At 42.8% G+C, this 15190-nt stretch overlaps 1 protein-coding gene across 2 annotated transcripts in view; it reads left to right on the top strand.

The window, feature by feature from the left end:
• The window catches only part of LOC111973057 (NEDD4-like E3 ubiquitin-protein ligase WWP1), a 60587-nt gene extending 47497 nt beyond the window's left edge, over positions 1-13090 (top strand). For both annotated transcript variants that reach the window (XM_070446702.1, XM_024000217.2), the window contains exons 11-23: positions 335-389; positions 3261-3345; positions 3482-3610; positions 3940-4012; positions 4133-4204; positions 4513-4601; positions 4809-4968; positions 5066-5199; positions 7452-7592; positions 7993-8218; positions 9197-9293; positions 9523-9595; positions 9764-13090. In XM_070446702.1, the coding sequence (XP_070302803.1) occupies positions 335-389; positions 3261-3345; positions 3482-3610; positions 3940-4012; positions 4133-4204; positions 4513-4601; positions 4809-4968; positions 5066-5199; positions 7452-7592; positions 7993-8218; positions 9197-9293; positions 9523-9595; positions 9764-9863 (1434 nt within the window). In that variant the 3' untranslated portion in view covers positions 9864-13090. The remainder of the gene's footprint in view (positions 1-334; positions 390-3260; positions 3346-3481; positions 3611-3939; positions 4013-4132; positions 4205-4512; positions 4602-4808; positions 4969-5065; positions 5200-7451; positions 7593-7992; positions 8219-9196; positions 9294-9522; positions 9596-9763) is intronic.
• Positions 13091-15190: the final 2100 nt, after the last annotated feature.

Genomic DNA, 15190 nt, shown 5'->3' with positions numbered 1-15190 from the left:
TAGTTATCACTCAGTCCTGGTCCCTATAGCCAACATTGACACCTCTGATGTAGTGCTTTGAGAGGTTTCACTGGGCTCCCCTAACCCTTTGAACTCTCCTGTAATCTCATCTGCTCTGACGATGATTAGCACACTACACTGACTACCATGGCGGGATCTGATGTAGTCAGCATTTTGCTGATGGCTGGCTAGCTAGCTGCTCAGTCACTCACTAACGCAGTTACTCACTTTAGTTGGGAAATCATCTCATTTGGACTATTTTGCCTTCGTTCCTTCTCTTCCCTATCGATGCTTTATGCATGTGTATGTGATCTCCATTCCACGGTTCATCCAGGCTTCCATGATGTCGGCAGAAAACGACCCTCTGGGACCGCTGCCGCCTGGTTGGGGTAAGTTCAGTTCTGAGTTTGTGATGTTCTGATTGTTCTCACTGACTGTGTTCACTATTTGATCTGTAGTGAGGTTGTTCCATAGTTGGCTCACTGTCTATCACCGTTTGGATTTCATCATGGTTTATCTTGGCTTGGTTCGTGGCCAGATGTACAAGATTGATACTAAAATGATCTTGTATATATTTTTTTCATGCATATTCGGACTCTTTCTGTCATACCAATCCTTTTTGAACATTCACCTCTTGTCGTCTATTTGCAGTCTTGTCTGTTCCTCCTGTTCTCTCTCTCTTTCTCTCAATTCAATTTAAGGGCTTTATTGGCATGGGAAACATATGTTTACATTGCCAAAGCAAGTGAAATAGATAAACATTACACTTACAAAAGTTCCAAAAGAATAAAGACATTTCAAATGTCATTGTGTGTGTTAAATAATGTGCAAATAGTTAAAGTACAAAAGGGAAAATGAATAAATGGATACTTCAATTATATTGAGCTGATTTTCTGATGTGCTGTTATTTTCCTGTGGTGTATTTCTGTATTGTTTTAGTGATTCACCAGTCTCTGTTTTTGGTTGGATCGGTTTCTTAATTTCTTTCTTCGGTTTTTGCATTCTTCATCAAACCATTTGTCGTTAATTTTCTTCGGTTGTCTTCTTGACATTTTTAGATTTGATAGGGAAGCTGAGAGGTCAACAATAGTGTTTAGGTTTACTGCCAAGTTACACCTTCACTATTACAGTGATTCATTTTGTCCAGGAAATTGTCTAGAAGGGATTGAATTTGTTGTTGCCTAATTGTTTTTTGATAGATTTCCACACTACTCTCCTATCTATAGCATTGTCTTTATATTATTTAGCTTCTTTGGCTTTGATGCCTCATGTTTGAGCAAAGTTCTGAATTTGCTCTGATCTGAGGGGGTGTCAGTGGACTGACTGAATGCTCTTTTTTATTTAAGTAGTCAAGTCGGTTTAGAACAAATTGTTTAAAATTGCGGCCTACCAAAAGGCATCCTGCGGGGACGGGGGCTGGGATTAAAAATAAATATAGAACAAAACACACATCACGATAAGAGAGACGACACTGTTGGTTAGGGCTTGTAAGTTCTACACCTGTTGTATTTGGCGCACGTGACAAACTTTGATTTGATTTAAAGAGAGACCTAAGACGACAACGTAGCAACGCATGACAACAACATGGTAGCAGCACAACATGGTACAAACATTATTGGGCACAGACAACAGCATAAAGAGCAAGAAGGTAGCGACAACAATGCATCACGCAAAGCAGCCACAACTGTCAGTAAGAGTGTCGATGATTGAGTCTTTGAATGAAGAGATTGAGATAAAACTGTCCAGTTTAAGTGTTTGTTGCAGCTCGTTCCAGTCGCTAGATGCAGCGAACTGAAAAGACGAGCGACCCAGGGATGTGTGTGCTTTGGGGACCTTTAACAGAATATGACTGGCAGAACGGGTGTTGTATGTGGAGGATGAGGGCTGCAGTAGGTATCTCAGATGGGGGGGMGGGGCTAAGAGGGTTTTATAAATAAGCAACAACCAGTGGGTCTTGCGACAGGTATACAGAGAGTGCAGGGATGTGTCCTATAAGGAGCATTGGTGGCAAATCTGATGGCCGAATGGTAAAGAACATCTAGCCGCTCAAGAGCACCCTTACCTGCTGATCTATGAATTATGTCTTCGTAATCTAGCATGGGTAGGATGGTCATCTGAATCGGGGTTAGTTTGGCAGCTGGTGTGAAAGAGGAGCGATTTACAATAGAGGAAACCAAGTCTAGCTTTAACTTTAGCCTGCAGCTTTGATATGTGCTGAGAGAAGGACAGTGTACCATCTAGCCATACTCCCAAGTACTTGTATGAGGTGACTACCTCAAGCTCTAAACCCTCTGAGGTAGTAATCACACCTGTGGGGAGAGGGGCGTTCTTCTTGCCAAACCACATAACCTTGTTTTGAACACCTCCAAAACAAAAGGTAAAGGGCAGAGAAAGCTTGTTGGACACTAAGAAAGCTATTGTTGTAGAGCCTTTAACATAAAATCCGGGGAGGGGTCAGCTGCGTATGAGACTGTATCATCCGCATATAAATGGAAGCTCTCATCCTATTGCCTGAGCTATGTTGTTGATGTAAATTGAAGCGTGTGGGGCCTAGGCTCGAGCCTTGGGGTACACCCTTGGTGACAGGCAGTGGCTGAGACAGAAGATGTTCTGACTTTATACATTGCACTCTTTGAGAGAGGTAGTTAGCAAACCAGGCCAAAGGCTCAGAGACTCTGGGTTGAGGTCAGTGATAAAGTAGTCTACAGTACTACTGCCAAGAGATGTACCTACCATAGGAGTCCCCTCGACACCTACCATTGACTATGTACATTCCCCGTGTCCGAATTTGTTGGTTATGTTGCGTCTAGGGGGGCATATGTGGGTGGGAATGTTGTCACCTCCACGTAGGTTTTTGTCCCCCCGTGTGCCGAGGGTGTCAGGTTATGGCTTTTAGGTTGCCACAGACTAGTACATGTCCCTGGGCCTGGAAATTATTGATCTCCCCCTCTAGGATGGAGAAGCTGTCATCGTTAAAGTATGGGGATTCTATTGGGGGGATATAGGTAGCACACGACATTTTTCTCTGAGATAATTTCCTTATTTAATTAGCCAGATGTAAAATGTTCCTGTTTTGACTAATTTAATAGTGGGTTAGGTCTGCTATATACAAAATGAGCATACCCCCAGAGTCTCTTTCCTGTTTCACACCTGGTAGTTTGGTGGATGGGACTACCAGCTCTGTTTCTCTTTCCTCTCTCTCTACTTGCATGTTGCTGTGTGAGCTAAACTGTTCTCTCCTGTGTTTTTCCCCCCACCAGAGCGACGTGTGGACTCCAACGACCGGGTGTACTTTGTCAACCACAGCACCAAGACAACACAGTGGGAAGATCCCCGCACACAAGGGTGAGCCCAGCTAGCTCTGTGGCAACGCCATGTCGATCTGATAGTATCTATCAAAAACAGAATTTAGTAGTGTCTCTCTTTAATATGCTCGCTCGCTCTCTCTTGCTCGCTCTGCCTCTCACCCCCCTCTCTCCAGGCTCCAGAATGAGGACCCTCTTCCTCAGGGTTGGGAGATCCGGTACACGCGGGAGGGCGTCCGCTACTTCGTAGATCACAACACTCGGACCACCACCTTCAGTGATCCGCGCACAGGGAAGTCCTCTGTGTAAGTAGTGGACTGAACTCTTGATTTTTTTGGGGGGGGGGCTGTACGTATGACAGACTGGGCCTGTTTAAGAGCAACTGCTCATGAAACAGTCATTAGTTAGTGTCTTGTGATGCAATGAGCAGCAAACCTCTCTGCTTGTTATTGTTTAATTTACATATTCAAGAAAACCACCAACATCCCTGAATCATTTTAAGATCTTTTGGGATATTTTTCCAGTTCATTATGGCTTCATCAAACAATTATTCTGGCCACATGACGATGATTAGTTATATCCTGTTACTGTGCCCCTTGTCCCTGACCTCTAACCTCTGCCACTCCCTCCTCAGCACCAAAGGCCCACAGATAGCGTACGAGCGCAGCTTCAGGTGGAAACTAGCACACTTCCGCTACCTCTGTCAGGTAATATTACTCTCCCTATGTTCTTCTGTTTGGATTGTTTTAGTTCGGATGAAGGGATGGTTGTTTTGCACATTCCAGTCACGGTTTGATTTCACAGCCACTTTGTCTTTCTTTCTCCAGTCCAACGCACTCCCCAGCCATGTTAAGATCACCGTGTCTAGGCAGACGTTGTTCGAAGACTCTTTCCAACAAGTAAGAGTTGGTCTCCATCTGTGGAACCGGTTGTAAGAACATAATATGCAGGAGACACACAGGCAGCAACACACAAACACACGTACAGTTCCTTATGGCATGTCACATTGTTCCTCACTGACTGTATATCATTTGTGCAACTCAAAGTAAGACAATTGTATTATTACATGTGATAAGTTGCAGGATGGTGATTGTGTTTTATGTTATGGACTATGTTACCCCTGCCTGCAAACCACATTTCACTCTGGGTAAAATGTTTTAACAGTGGCTGGTTCTCTGTAGGCTAATGCTAGTATTTGTGTTTCCAGATTATGGCCCTGAAACCTTACGACTTGAGGAGGAGATTGTACGTCATCTTCAGAGGAGAAGAGGGACTGGACTACGGTGGTCTAGCCAGGTCTGTCACAACCACTCACATCGCATTTGCACACAATGATAATCACCCTTTATGTCTTTTAGGACATTTCTGTAACCATATGCCTGTCAGTAAGATTATTCCAGACTTGTTGTTTGAAAGAAACATGCATAATAAAATTACGTTCCAGATCTTTTTTTCATTGCCAGTCTTCACTTCTGACTCCCTCACTCTCTCTTGTTCCCACAGAGAGTGGTTCTTCCTGTTATCCCACGAGGTGCTCAACCCCATGTACTGCCTCTTTGAGTACGCTGGCAAGAGTAACTACTGTCTGCAGATAAACCCAGCCTCCACCATCAACCCTGACCACCTCTCCTACTTCTGCTTTATAGGACGATTCATAGCCATGGTACAGCACACGCACTGAGATCATGTACATAGTCTTGCATACACAAACACTCCTTCAGCAGAATCATGTGAACATTCCTGGTCTCTCCTGTCCACAGGCCCTCTTCCACGGGAAGTTCATCGACACAGGCTTCTCTCTGCCGTTCTATAAACGCATGTTGAACAAGAAGCTCATCATTAAAGACCTGGAGTCCATCGACCCTGAGTTCTACAACTCTCTGATCTGGATCAGGTAGGCAGACCTACCACTCTCTTGACCCATCCTGGCCAGGAACCACAAGTTTGTGGGTTCCATTCGCACAGGGATAAAAGCATCTGCTAACTGGCATATACAGTGCATTTGTAAAGTATACAGACCCCTTGACTTTTTCCACATTTTGTTACGTTACAGCCTTATTCTAAAATTGATTAAATAAAAACATCTCAGCATTCTACACACAATGCACCATAATGACAGTGAAACCAGGTTTAGAAATTTTAGCAAATGTATTAAAAAAATAAAACAGAAATGCCTTATTTGCATAAGTATTCAGACCCTTTGCTATGAGAGTCGAAATTGAGCTCAGGTGCATCCTGTTTCCATTTATCATCCCTAAGATGTTTCTACAACTTGATTGGAATCCACCTGTGGTACATTCAATTGATTGGACATTACTTGGAAAGGCACACACCTGCCTATATAAGGTCCCACTGTTGACCGTGCATGTCAGAGAAAAAAAACCAAGCCATGAGGTTGAAAGAATTGTCTGTAGAGCTCCAAAACAGGACTGTGTCGAGGCACAGATCTGGGGACGGTTCTTAAAACATTACTGCAGCATGTAAATCCCCAAGAACACAGTGGCCTCTATCATTCCTTAAATGGAAGAAGTTTGGAACTACCAAGACTCTTCCTAGAGCTGGCCACTGGCCAAACTGAGCATTCGGGTGAGAAGGGCCTTGGTCAGGGAGGTGACCAAGAACCCAATGGTCACTCTGACAGCGCTCTAGAGTTCCTCTGTGGAGATGGGAGAACCTTCCAGAAGGACAACCATCTCTGCAGCACTCCACCAATCAGGCCTTTATGGTAGAGTGGCCAGACTTCTCCTCAGTAAAAGGCACATTACAGCCCGCTTGGCGTTTGCCAAAAGGCCCCTAAAGACTCTCAGACCATGAGAAATATGATTCTTTGGTCTTTTGAAATTAAGATTGAATTCTTTGGCCTGAATGCCAAGCGTCACATCTGGAGGAAACCTGGCACCATCCCTAAATGAAGCATGGTGGTGGCAGCATCATGCAGTAGGGATGTAATCGCTGCCAAAGGTGCTTCAACAAAGTACTGTATAAAGGGTCTGAAATTATGTAAATTTAATATTTTAGTTTTTGCTTTGTCATTATGGTGCATTGTGTGTAGAATGCTGAGATGTTTTTATTTAATCAATTTTAGAATAAGGCTGTAACGTAACAATGTGGAAATAGTCAAGGTCTGAATACTTTCCGTATGCACTGTACACTGAATGTACAAAACATAAGAATCTACTCTTTCCATGACATGGACTGAACAGGTGAATCCAGGTGGAAGCTATGATCCCACTTGGTAAATCCATTTCAATCGGTGTAGATGAAGGGGAGGAGACAGGTTAAAGAATGATTTTTAAGTTGAGGCATGGGTTGTATGTGTGCTCTTCAGAGGGTGAACAGACAGGAAAAAATATTTAAGTGCCTTTGAACGGGGTATGGTAGTAGGTGCCAGGCGCACCGGTTCGAGTGTGTCAAGAACTGCAACACTGGTGGGTTTTTCATGCTCAACAGTTTCCTTTGTGTATCAAGAATGGTCCATCATCCATAGCACAGCCAGCCAACTTGACATAACTGTTGGAAGCATTGGAGTCAACATGGGTCAGCATCCGTGTGGAACGCTTTCGACACCTTGTCCATGCCCCGACGAATTGAGGCTGTTTTGAGGGCAAAAGGGGGTGCAACTCAATATGAGGAAGGTGATTACCCATTTTAATCATTGACTACCAAACCCCTAAGCAATTTTCTCCTGTGTAGGGATAACAACTGTGTGGTCTAGAGATGTACTTTGTTTATTCCTGAGCCACCCTTAGCGGGTCAGAAGAAACTGTAAAACATCCAGTTTTCAGGGATACAGCATCACCTAGATAGTATTTTTCCCTGAAAACCGGATGTGGGTGCCCAGGTCAGGCGTTTTATTTTCCGCCTGCTACTACATTATGTTAGTCCATAGCATTCTCCCCGTCTCTCCAAGGATAACAACATCGAGGAAATCAACATTGGTCCTGTGCTAGCCAGCTTACACTGGTGCTCTCTCCTCATCTCCAGGGATAACAACCTAGACAAGTGTGGGGCTAGAGGTGTATTTCTCTCTTAACATTGGACCTGAGCTTAGCCTTGATTCTGTGGTCCTTCACTTCAGGGATAATAACATCCTGCAGTGTGGTCTAGAGATGTACTATATATAATGGTGCTTGTCCTTCATGACAGGGATAACAACATCGAGGAGTGTAGTCTAGAGATGTACTTCTCTGTGGACATGGAGATCCTGGGGAAGCTCACGTCACATGACCTGAAGCCTGACGGCAGCGACCTCCTGGTGACGGAGGAGAACAAAGAGGAGTACATCGGGTAAGGAAGGAGGCGCCGCCCGAGTGACGGACCGATCACAGAGCAGCTTGTTCACGGAGACGCAGAGGCATCCAATGATATGCGATGAGCAATTGTGCCCATGTATTTTAGTATCATGTTAACATGGTGATAATAGTGCTGCCGCTTAGTGACGTACGTCTTCATTTTGCTAATCTTACTGCTGTGTTATGGATTTTTTTGCTTAAAGGTACTTGCAATAGAGATTCTCCATTGAACAAGCTTTTGAATCCAGGATTGGGCTAAATCTGTGTCCTAAACTGGCCCGATATCAACTAGCTAAATATTTGTCATCTTTGCAGTCCTTACATTGATCAAACCTGAGGCTGCTTAGGGTCTCATCTTTCTAATCATAACTGTCACTACATCATGTTTCCTACAGGTTGATGGCAGAGTGGCGGTTCTCCCGTGGCGTGGAGGGCCAGACCAAAGCTTTTCTGGACGGCTTCAACGAGGTGGTGCCTCTGCAGTGGCTCCAGTACTTTGATGAGAAGGAGCTTGAGGTGATGCTGTGTGGCATGCAGGAGGTGGACCTACAGGATTGGCAGAGAAACACTGTGTATCGCCACTACACCAGGAACAGTAAGCAGATCATCTGGTTCTGGCAGGTAGGTACATCCGAGCCTCCAAGGTCATGGGTTCAGTCTCCGCGACTGCCTTTATTTTCAGTGAAATGCCTTTCTTGCAAGCTCTAAACCCAACAATGCAGTAATCAATAACAATGTCATGCAAGAAAATAACAAGGTAATACAAAAACACAAGATGTATAAAAAAAATAAGAACACGAGAAAGTAAGCAAGCATACTATTTACAATGAGCAGGGATACTGGAGTGCTGGAGGTAGACGTTTATTGAGGTAAGGTGACCAGGCATCAGGATATATGATAAACAGAGTAGCATCAGCATATATGATTGTGTGTAGAGTCAGTATACATGTGGGTTTTAAGCAAATTATGGATTGTGTGTGTGCTGGAGTGTCATTGTGCATGTGTAGGGCCCTGTGAGTGTTTACAGTCTAAAAATAAAATACAATGGTCAACTCTCAAAATGGCTACACGGACTATGTTAGCTATTTAGCAGACTTATGGCTTGGGGATAGAAGCTGTTCAGGAGCCTGTTCGTGTCAGACTTGATGTACCACTTGCTGTGCAGAAGCAGAGCGAACAGTCTATGGCTTGGGCCTTCCTTTCACACCGCCTAATATAGAGGTCCTGAATGGCAGGGAGCTCGGCCCCAGTGATGTACTGGGCTGTCCGCACCACCCTCTGTAGTGCCATGCAATCAAGGGTGGTGCTGTTTCCATAGCAAGCAGTGATGCAGCCAGTCAAGATGCTCTCAATGGTGCAGCTGTAGAACCTTTTGCCAAACTTTTCCAACCTGCTGAAGGGGAAAAGTGGCTGTCACGCCTTCTTCACGACTGTGTGTGGAGCATTTTAAGTCCTTAGTGATTTGGACACCACTTGCCCTGAATTCCCATATGTTTCTGTACAGATGGGGTACAGGTAGGTAGGTAGGTAGGTATATGTTGGTAAGGATGTGTTAATGTTGTCGCAGTGTTAATCGTCTGTGTGTGTGTGTGTGTACAGCTGGTGAAGGAGGTGGACAACGAGGTGCGTCTGAGACTCATGCAATTTGTTACGGGGACCTGCAGACTGCCTCTAGGGGGCTTCGCTGAGCTCATGGGTTAGTGACACACACACAAGACTAACCTCCATGTCTACTGATATGGGGTTGAACAATTAGTCAGGATTTATCTATGTGCCGTTCTGGCTCGGAGAAGGCTTGCTTGTCTTAGACTTAATTACCCTCTTCTGTGGATAACGTAGATAGTACTGGGGGAAACGGCTATTTAGTTGGCAAGTATTTGCAGTGATTTATTTTGTTCACCTCATCTTTCTCTCTGTCTCTGCAGGTAGTAACGGGCCCCAGAAGTTCTGCATTGAGAAGGTCGGAAAAGACACTTGGCTCCCTCGGAGTCACACTTGGTGAGTGGTCCGTCTCCACGGCAACACCCTGCTTGTAAATCAAATCAATGAATGATGTTTCAATGTCAAATAATGTGTTGGGTGTAAATCATGTCATACTTTAATACAATGACTGTTTCTTGTTTTGCTTTCAAACTCAATTACTGGATTTTTGCTTATTTTCTTCAGCTTTAACAGGCTGGACTTGCCCCCGTACAAAAGCTTTGAACAGCTGAAGGAGAAGCTGCTCTTTGCCATCGAGGAAACAGAAGGATTTGGCCAAGAGTAGAGAAAGATGTCTCTCTCTCTACCACAGTATATCCAGCCATGTAAAACAACAAAAAATGAAACATTGCACAGAACTACCAATGTACATAAGCTATTTTGTCATTTTAAAAACCAAATCTTGATTCACAACCTCATTTTYGCAATCCCCCTTATATTATACCCCATAAAATATGCAAGAATTTCAGCTTTTCCTCTGCTTTTAAAAACTGAAAAATCTATGTATGATTCATTTTTTTCCCCTTTTTTGGCTGGTTTTTAAAAGGAGACTGAAAACGTAGAGAGGATTTTATAGTTGAACCATAACTTATGGCTCTAGTTTTATAGAGCTTTTAAGGGTGATTGTAGTGTTTGGTCCGGTGCCTGGGTTTTTTGGACCTGTAGTTGTGATTGTGCTGCGCTTGCATGGCTGCCTCCAGAAAAGAGGAAGACTGCCTCCAACCCCAACTGCACATCCACTCCTATCAACAAAAGCCAGCTACCCATCAGCCTGTCAGTATTGTCATTGAATAAAAACCAGTATTCAGTAGCCCTGACTCGAGTCCCCTCCAACTCTGCACCAAGATAAGAGTATGGTGATTAAACGTCCAATGCAGCTGTTTTTATCTCTATATCAAATCATTTCTGGGTAACAATTAAGTACCTTACTGTGATATTTAATAAAAATAAAAACATTTTAAATTTAAAACAAACCAATAGCTTCTTAGCAAAGAGCAATTTCGCAAGGAAGAATTTCGCTAGGACTGTCTGGCCGTGGTATGGGAGGGGATAACTGTAAATTAGCTGTTATTTGCAGAGGGGTTTGGAACTTATTGGTCTATTAACCAATTTACAGCAGGGTGACGTCACCATGGAATGCCAAAACCCTCCCACCAAAACAGGCAGAAATTTCAGGCCGTCCTTTCAAACAGCCCTTACACTAAAAGGGCATTATAATTTTCACAATATTATTCCAACCTCATAGTGTGGAGATATATATTCATACAAACAAGAATCACATTTTTGACTGCACTGTGCTTTTAAAGTCTGGATGAGTGGATGGTACCTTCACTTGAGATTATCCAGTCTTGTTGTACCTTGGATTATGTGTAAACTTGGAGCTGTCGACGAAAAGGAAACGCTTACTTTTTTTTCTGGGCTCGAGTCAAGAACCAACATCCTTTACTGTTGAAATTTGTGAGAACATGACTCAAGGAGGACGATCATCAGTTTTTACTCCGTGGTTGTGTGTAGCCTACACAGGTTTGTTGCTTCAGAAGAGGACATGGATCAAATAAGTGGTTCCATTTTATGAATCAGGTAATGGGACCCCCCCCCCCCCCCCCCTTTATTTTCCTTTTTTTTTTGTAGTTGCCTGATAGAATGGTACTTGCATAGAGATCCTATACTTTTGAGTTCTAGGACCTCTATGGGTGCTTGTTACTGGCTGTTTGTGTACACCAGCTCTGAGAGAGACATGTTGTGACTGAGTGGTGTTGACTGGTGGCCGGGGTTGGGGGCTTCTAGGTCTGTTGCAGTGGCAGGTTTATCACTGGCACTCAAAGCTTTGCTTTGCCATGGCACTGCACCTTGCTACTCTTCTTATATCATTTACCTGCCTATTTAATTTATTAAGTCGTGTTATTTTTTGAGAGAGAGCGATTTATATAGCCTTCGTCTCAAATGCTGTATGTTCACCCGACGCAAAGCAGTTGCTACTAATGGAGAGAAATAAACACGAAATGAAAAGGAGACATTTAGTTATGGATGTATCTATCTCCCGTGGCCATTTATTTATTTTTTGCAAGTGTGGTGCACGAACTCCCTTTCTGGGATAGTAAATTGATTAGTTACTTGACTTTCCCTGCTAAGAATGTTGATCTGTATGTCACATGCATACAACAGAAATGTCAGTACCAGAAGTGCTTCCTAGTGCTAGTTGCTACCCACTAAATGAATGCTCATGTATTCAGCAAAAGATGTCCAAAAATGCAGTAAAATCACAATGTTTCCTTGCCATGAAATGAATGAAAATCATCGAGTGACCTTTTTTCTTACTCATAGACTTAGTAGCTAAGTAACTGAGCAGCCTTCTGAAGGGACAATGATTGTTAGTGTTACGCAGTGTATATCCCACCTTGAAACCCTACAAGGTCATATGCATCATCTCTGTGCAAGGATACGTAGGTGTTCCAGCTCCCTTGAGCTATAGTGTGATATTGTGCCATCGCCGGTCAAATAGAATAACCTGCGATAACATTCTGCAGTGCAAACCCCCTGAACCCCACCCCAGTGCAAGTTCTTCCATTGGTAGCAAACCCCACACCATGCCAGTGCACATTCTCCTATAGGTAGTAAACCCCATACCAGTCCAAGTTCTATTAGTATGTCAGCAACACATTACCTGCCATGCCAACCTTGATGCTTTAGGCTGTCCTTCTCTTAGTTTGCAGATGTTTATTTTTTTGACATTTTTCTCTCTTGTAATGTGAAATCTCTACCAACACCTCTGGTGCTTTTTTTGTTTTGATTGTCTGGTGAGGGAGGGACAAGCCCTAGTCCATCAGCTGTGACAAAGCAGTCTGCGTTGAAATCTGTTCTGACCACTGCAAACCATCATTTAGATTATAGTTAGAACTTCACCATGAACCTATGTCATGTGTATATAACATCTATTCACTTCCTATTGGTGAGAGGGATGGCAGAGGAAAAGGAGCATTTGTGTAACTACCCTTGTATGAATGACAGAAGGAAATCAACCCGCCACCTAATGACATGCTTCCTTTTGAACGAATCAAAGTCAATTGTAAATGAACAATGTAAAAAAGTAAAGTACTTAATAATTATTCTTCAGAGCCTCACCAACATCGACAGACGGGCTCTGTGATGCCTCACTCATATCAGAGATGAACTGTAACATATCGACGTAGATGCACACTGTAAAACACCTAATGCTACACTGTACAGAGCGCCCCCCCCCCCCCATACCGGAGACTATAGAAAATGCATTTTTGGTCTGCTTTAACCCATGTTAATGAATGACTAGAAGATGGATTTATGAGACAAAGAAATAAACCCATACCCCTCATGCTTTTCTGTTTTGAGAGACGTGGGGGTGTCTGAGGCCTTCTGCTCAGGATTCACAAACCTATCACCTATTTTTGTTCTTAAAAACATGTATTTTTTTTTTTTGGTTGGGTCTTGCCTGTGGAAAGAACCATATTTAATAAATATATCTGACCATCTTTACAACTGGCTTTGAGTTCATTCAAATAATTGAGAGTGAAACTGCATAGATTTAAGGCCATGGTTGGGACTGAATACCATTTCAACAATGAATTGACCACAACTGACTAATGTTAGTTTTCCACAATTGTTTACACACGTATGCTGAATCTTGAGGCCATTTTCACAAAACCACAAACACAAAATGCAAAACTCTACCAATCTCTAGCAAAAGCAAACATTGCATTCAAAACTGTTATGTAAAAAAATAAATGAGTCATATGAATACAGTTGAAGTCGAAAGTTTACATACACTTATGTTGGTGTCATTAAACTATTTTTCAACCTCCACAAATTTCTTAACTATAGTTTGGAAAGTCGGTTAGGATATCTACTTTGTGCATGTCACAAGTACTTTTTCCACCAATTGTTTAGACAGATTATTTCACGTATCATTCACTGTATCACAATTCTACATACACTAAATTGACTGTGCCTTTTAAACAGCTTGGAAAATTCCAGAAAATGTCATGGCTTTAGAAGCTTCTGATAGGCTAATTGACATTTGAGTCAATTGGAGGTGTACTTGTGGATGTATTTCAAGGCCTACCTTCAAACTCAGTGCCTCTTTGCTTTCAAAAGAAATCAGCCAAGTCTGGTTCATCCTTGGGAGCAATTTCCAAACGCCTGAAGGTACCACGTTCATCTGTATAAACAATAGTACGCAAGTATAAACACCATTGGACCACGCAGCTGTCATACCGCTCAGGAAGGAGACGAGTTCTGTCTCCTAGAGATGAACGTACTTTGGTGTGAAAAGTGCAAATCAATCCCAGAACAAAAGCAAAGGACCTTGTGAAGATGCTGGAGGAAACGGGTACAAAAGTGTCTTTATCCACCAGTAAAACGAGTCATATCAACATAACCTGAAAGGCCGCTCAACAAGGGAGAAGCCACTGCTCCAAAACCGCCATAAAATAGCCAGACTACGGTTTGCAACTGCACATGGGGACAAAGATTGTACTTTTTGGAGAAATGTCCTCTGGTCTGATGAAACAAAAATAGAACTGTTTGGCCATAATGACCATTATGTTTGGGGGAAAAGGGGGAGGCTTGCAAGCCGAAGAACACCATCCCAACTGTGAAGCACGGGGGTGGCACCATCATGTTGTGGGGGTGCTTTGCTGCAGGAGGGACTGGTGCACTTCACAAAATAGATGGCATCATGAGGTAGGAAATTATGTGAATATATTGAAGAGACATCAGTCAGGAAGTTAAAGCTTGGTCGCATGGGTCTTCCAAATGAACAATGACCCCAAGCATACTTACAAAGTTGTGGCAAAATGGCTTAAGGACAACAAAGTCAAGGTATTGGAGTGGCCATCACAAAGCCCTGACCTCAATCCTATAGAAAGTGTGTAGGCAGAACTGAAAAAGCGTGTGTGAGCAAGGATGCCTACAAACCTGACCCAGTTACACCAGCTCTGTCAGGAGGAATGGGCCAAAATTCACCCAACTTATTGTGGAAGGCTACCCGAAATGTTTGACCCAAGTTAAACAATTTAATGACAATGCTACCAAATACTAATTGAGTGTATGTAAACTTCTGACACACTGCGAATGTGATGAAAGAAATAAAAGCTGAAATAAATCATTCTCTATTATTCTGACATTTCACATTCTTAAAATAAAGTGGTGATCCTAACTGACCTAAGACATGGAATTTTTAGTAGGATTAAATGTCAGGAATTGTGAAAAACTGAGTTTAAATGTATTTGGCTATGGTGTATGTAAACTTCTGACTTCAACTGTAGATCTGTCTACCAACCAACAACATACTGATGTGCTCAACACAAAACACTACTATGAATAGCCCATCAGTAGGTTTATGCCTTTTCAGTGTTACACTGTAGCCGGTTGCAAAAGATTGTTACAGTCATGTATACCTACTCAAATGTAGATAAAACAAAAGCAATACAGTAACAAAAACATTTATTTCCAAAATTCTGTATTTTTGAACACTTGTGTTTTGTATGTAACACTTCCCATACCCAACAGCAGAAAACCAGGAAAAACATTCAGTAAGAAAGGGTTTTCTGTACAAAAATAAAGACAAACTCTAAAGAC

This window comes from Salvelinus sp. IW2-2015, linkage group LG14, assembly GCF_002910315.2.
Source record: "Salvelinus sp. IW2-2015 linkage group LG14, ASM291031v2, whole genome shotgun sequence".
NCBI classification, from domain to species: Eukaryota; Metazoa; Chordata; class Actinopteri; order Salmoniformes; family Salmonidae; genus Salvelinus; species Salvelinus sp. IW2-2015.
The sequence above is the reverse complement of the archived record's forward strand: the minus strand, read 5'-3'. Positions and strand labels throughout refer to the sequence as shown.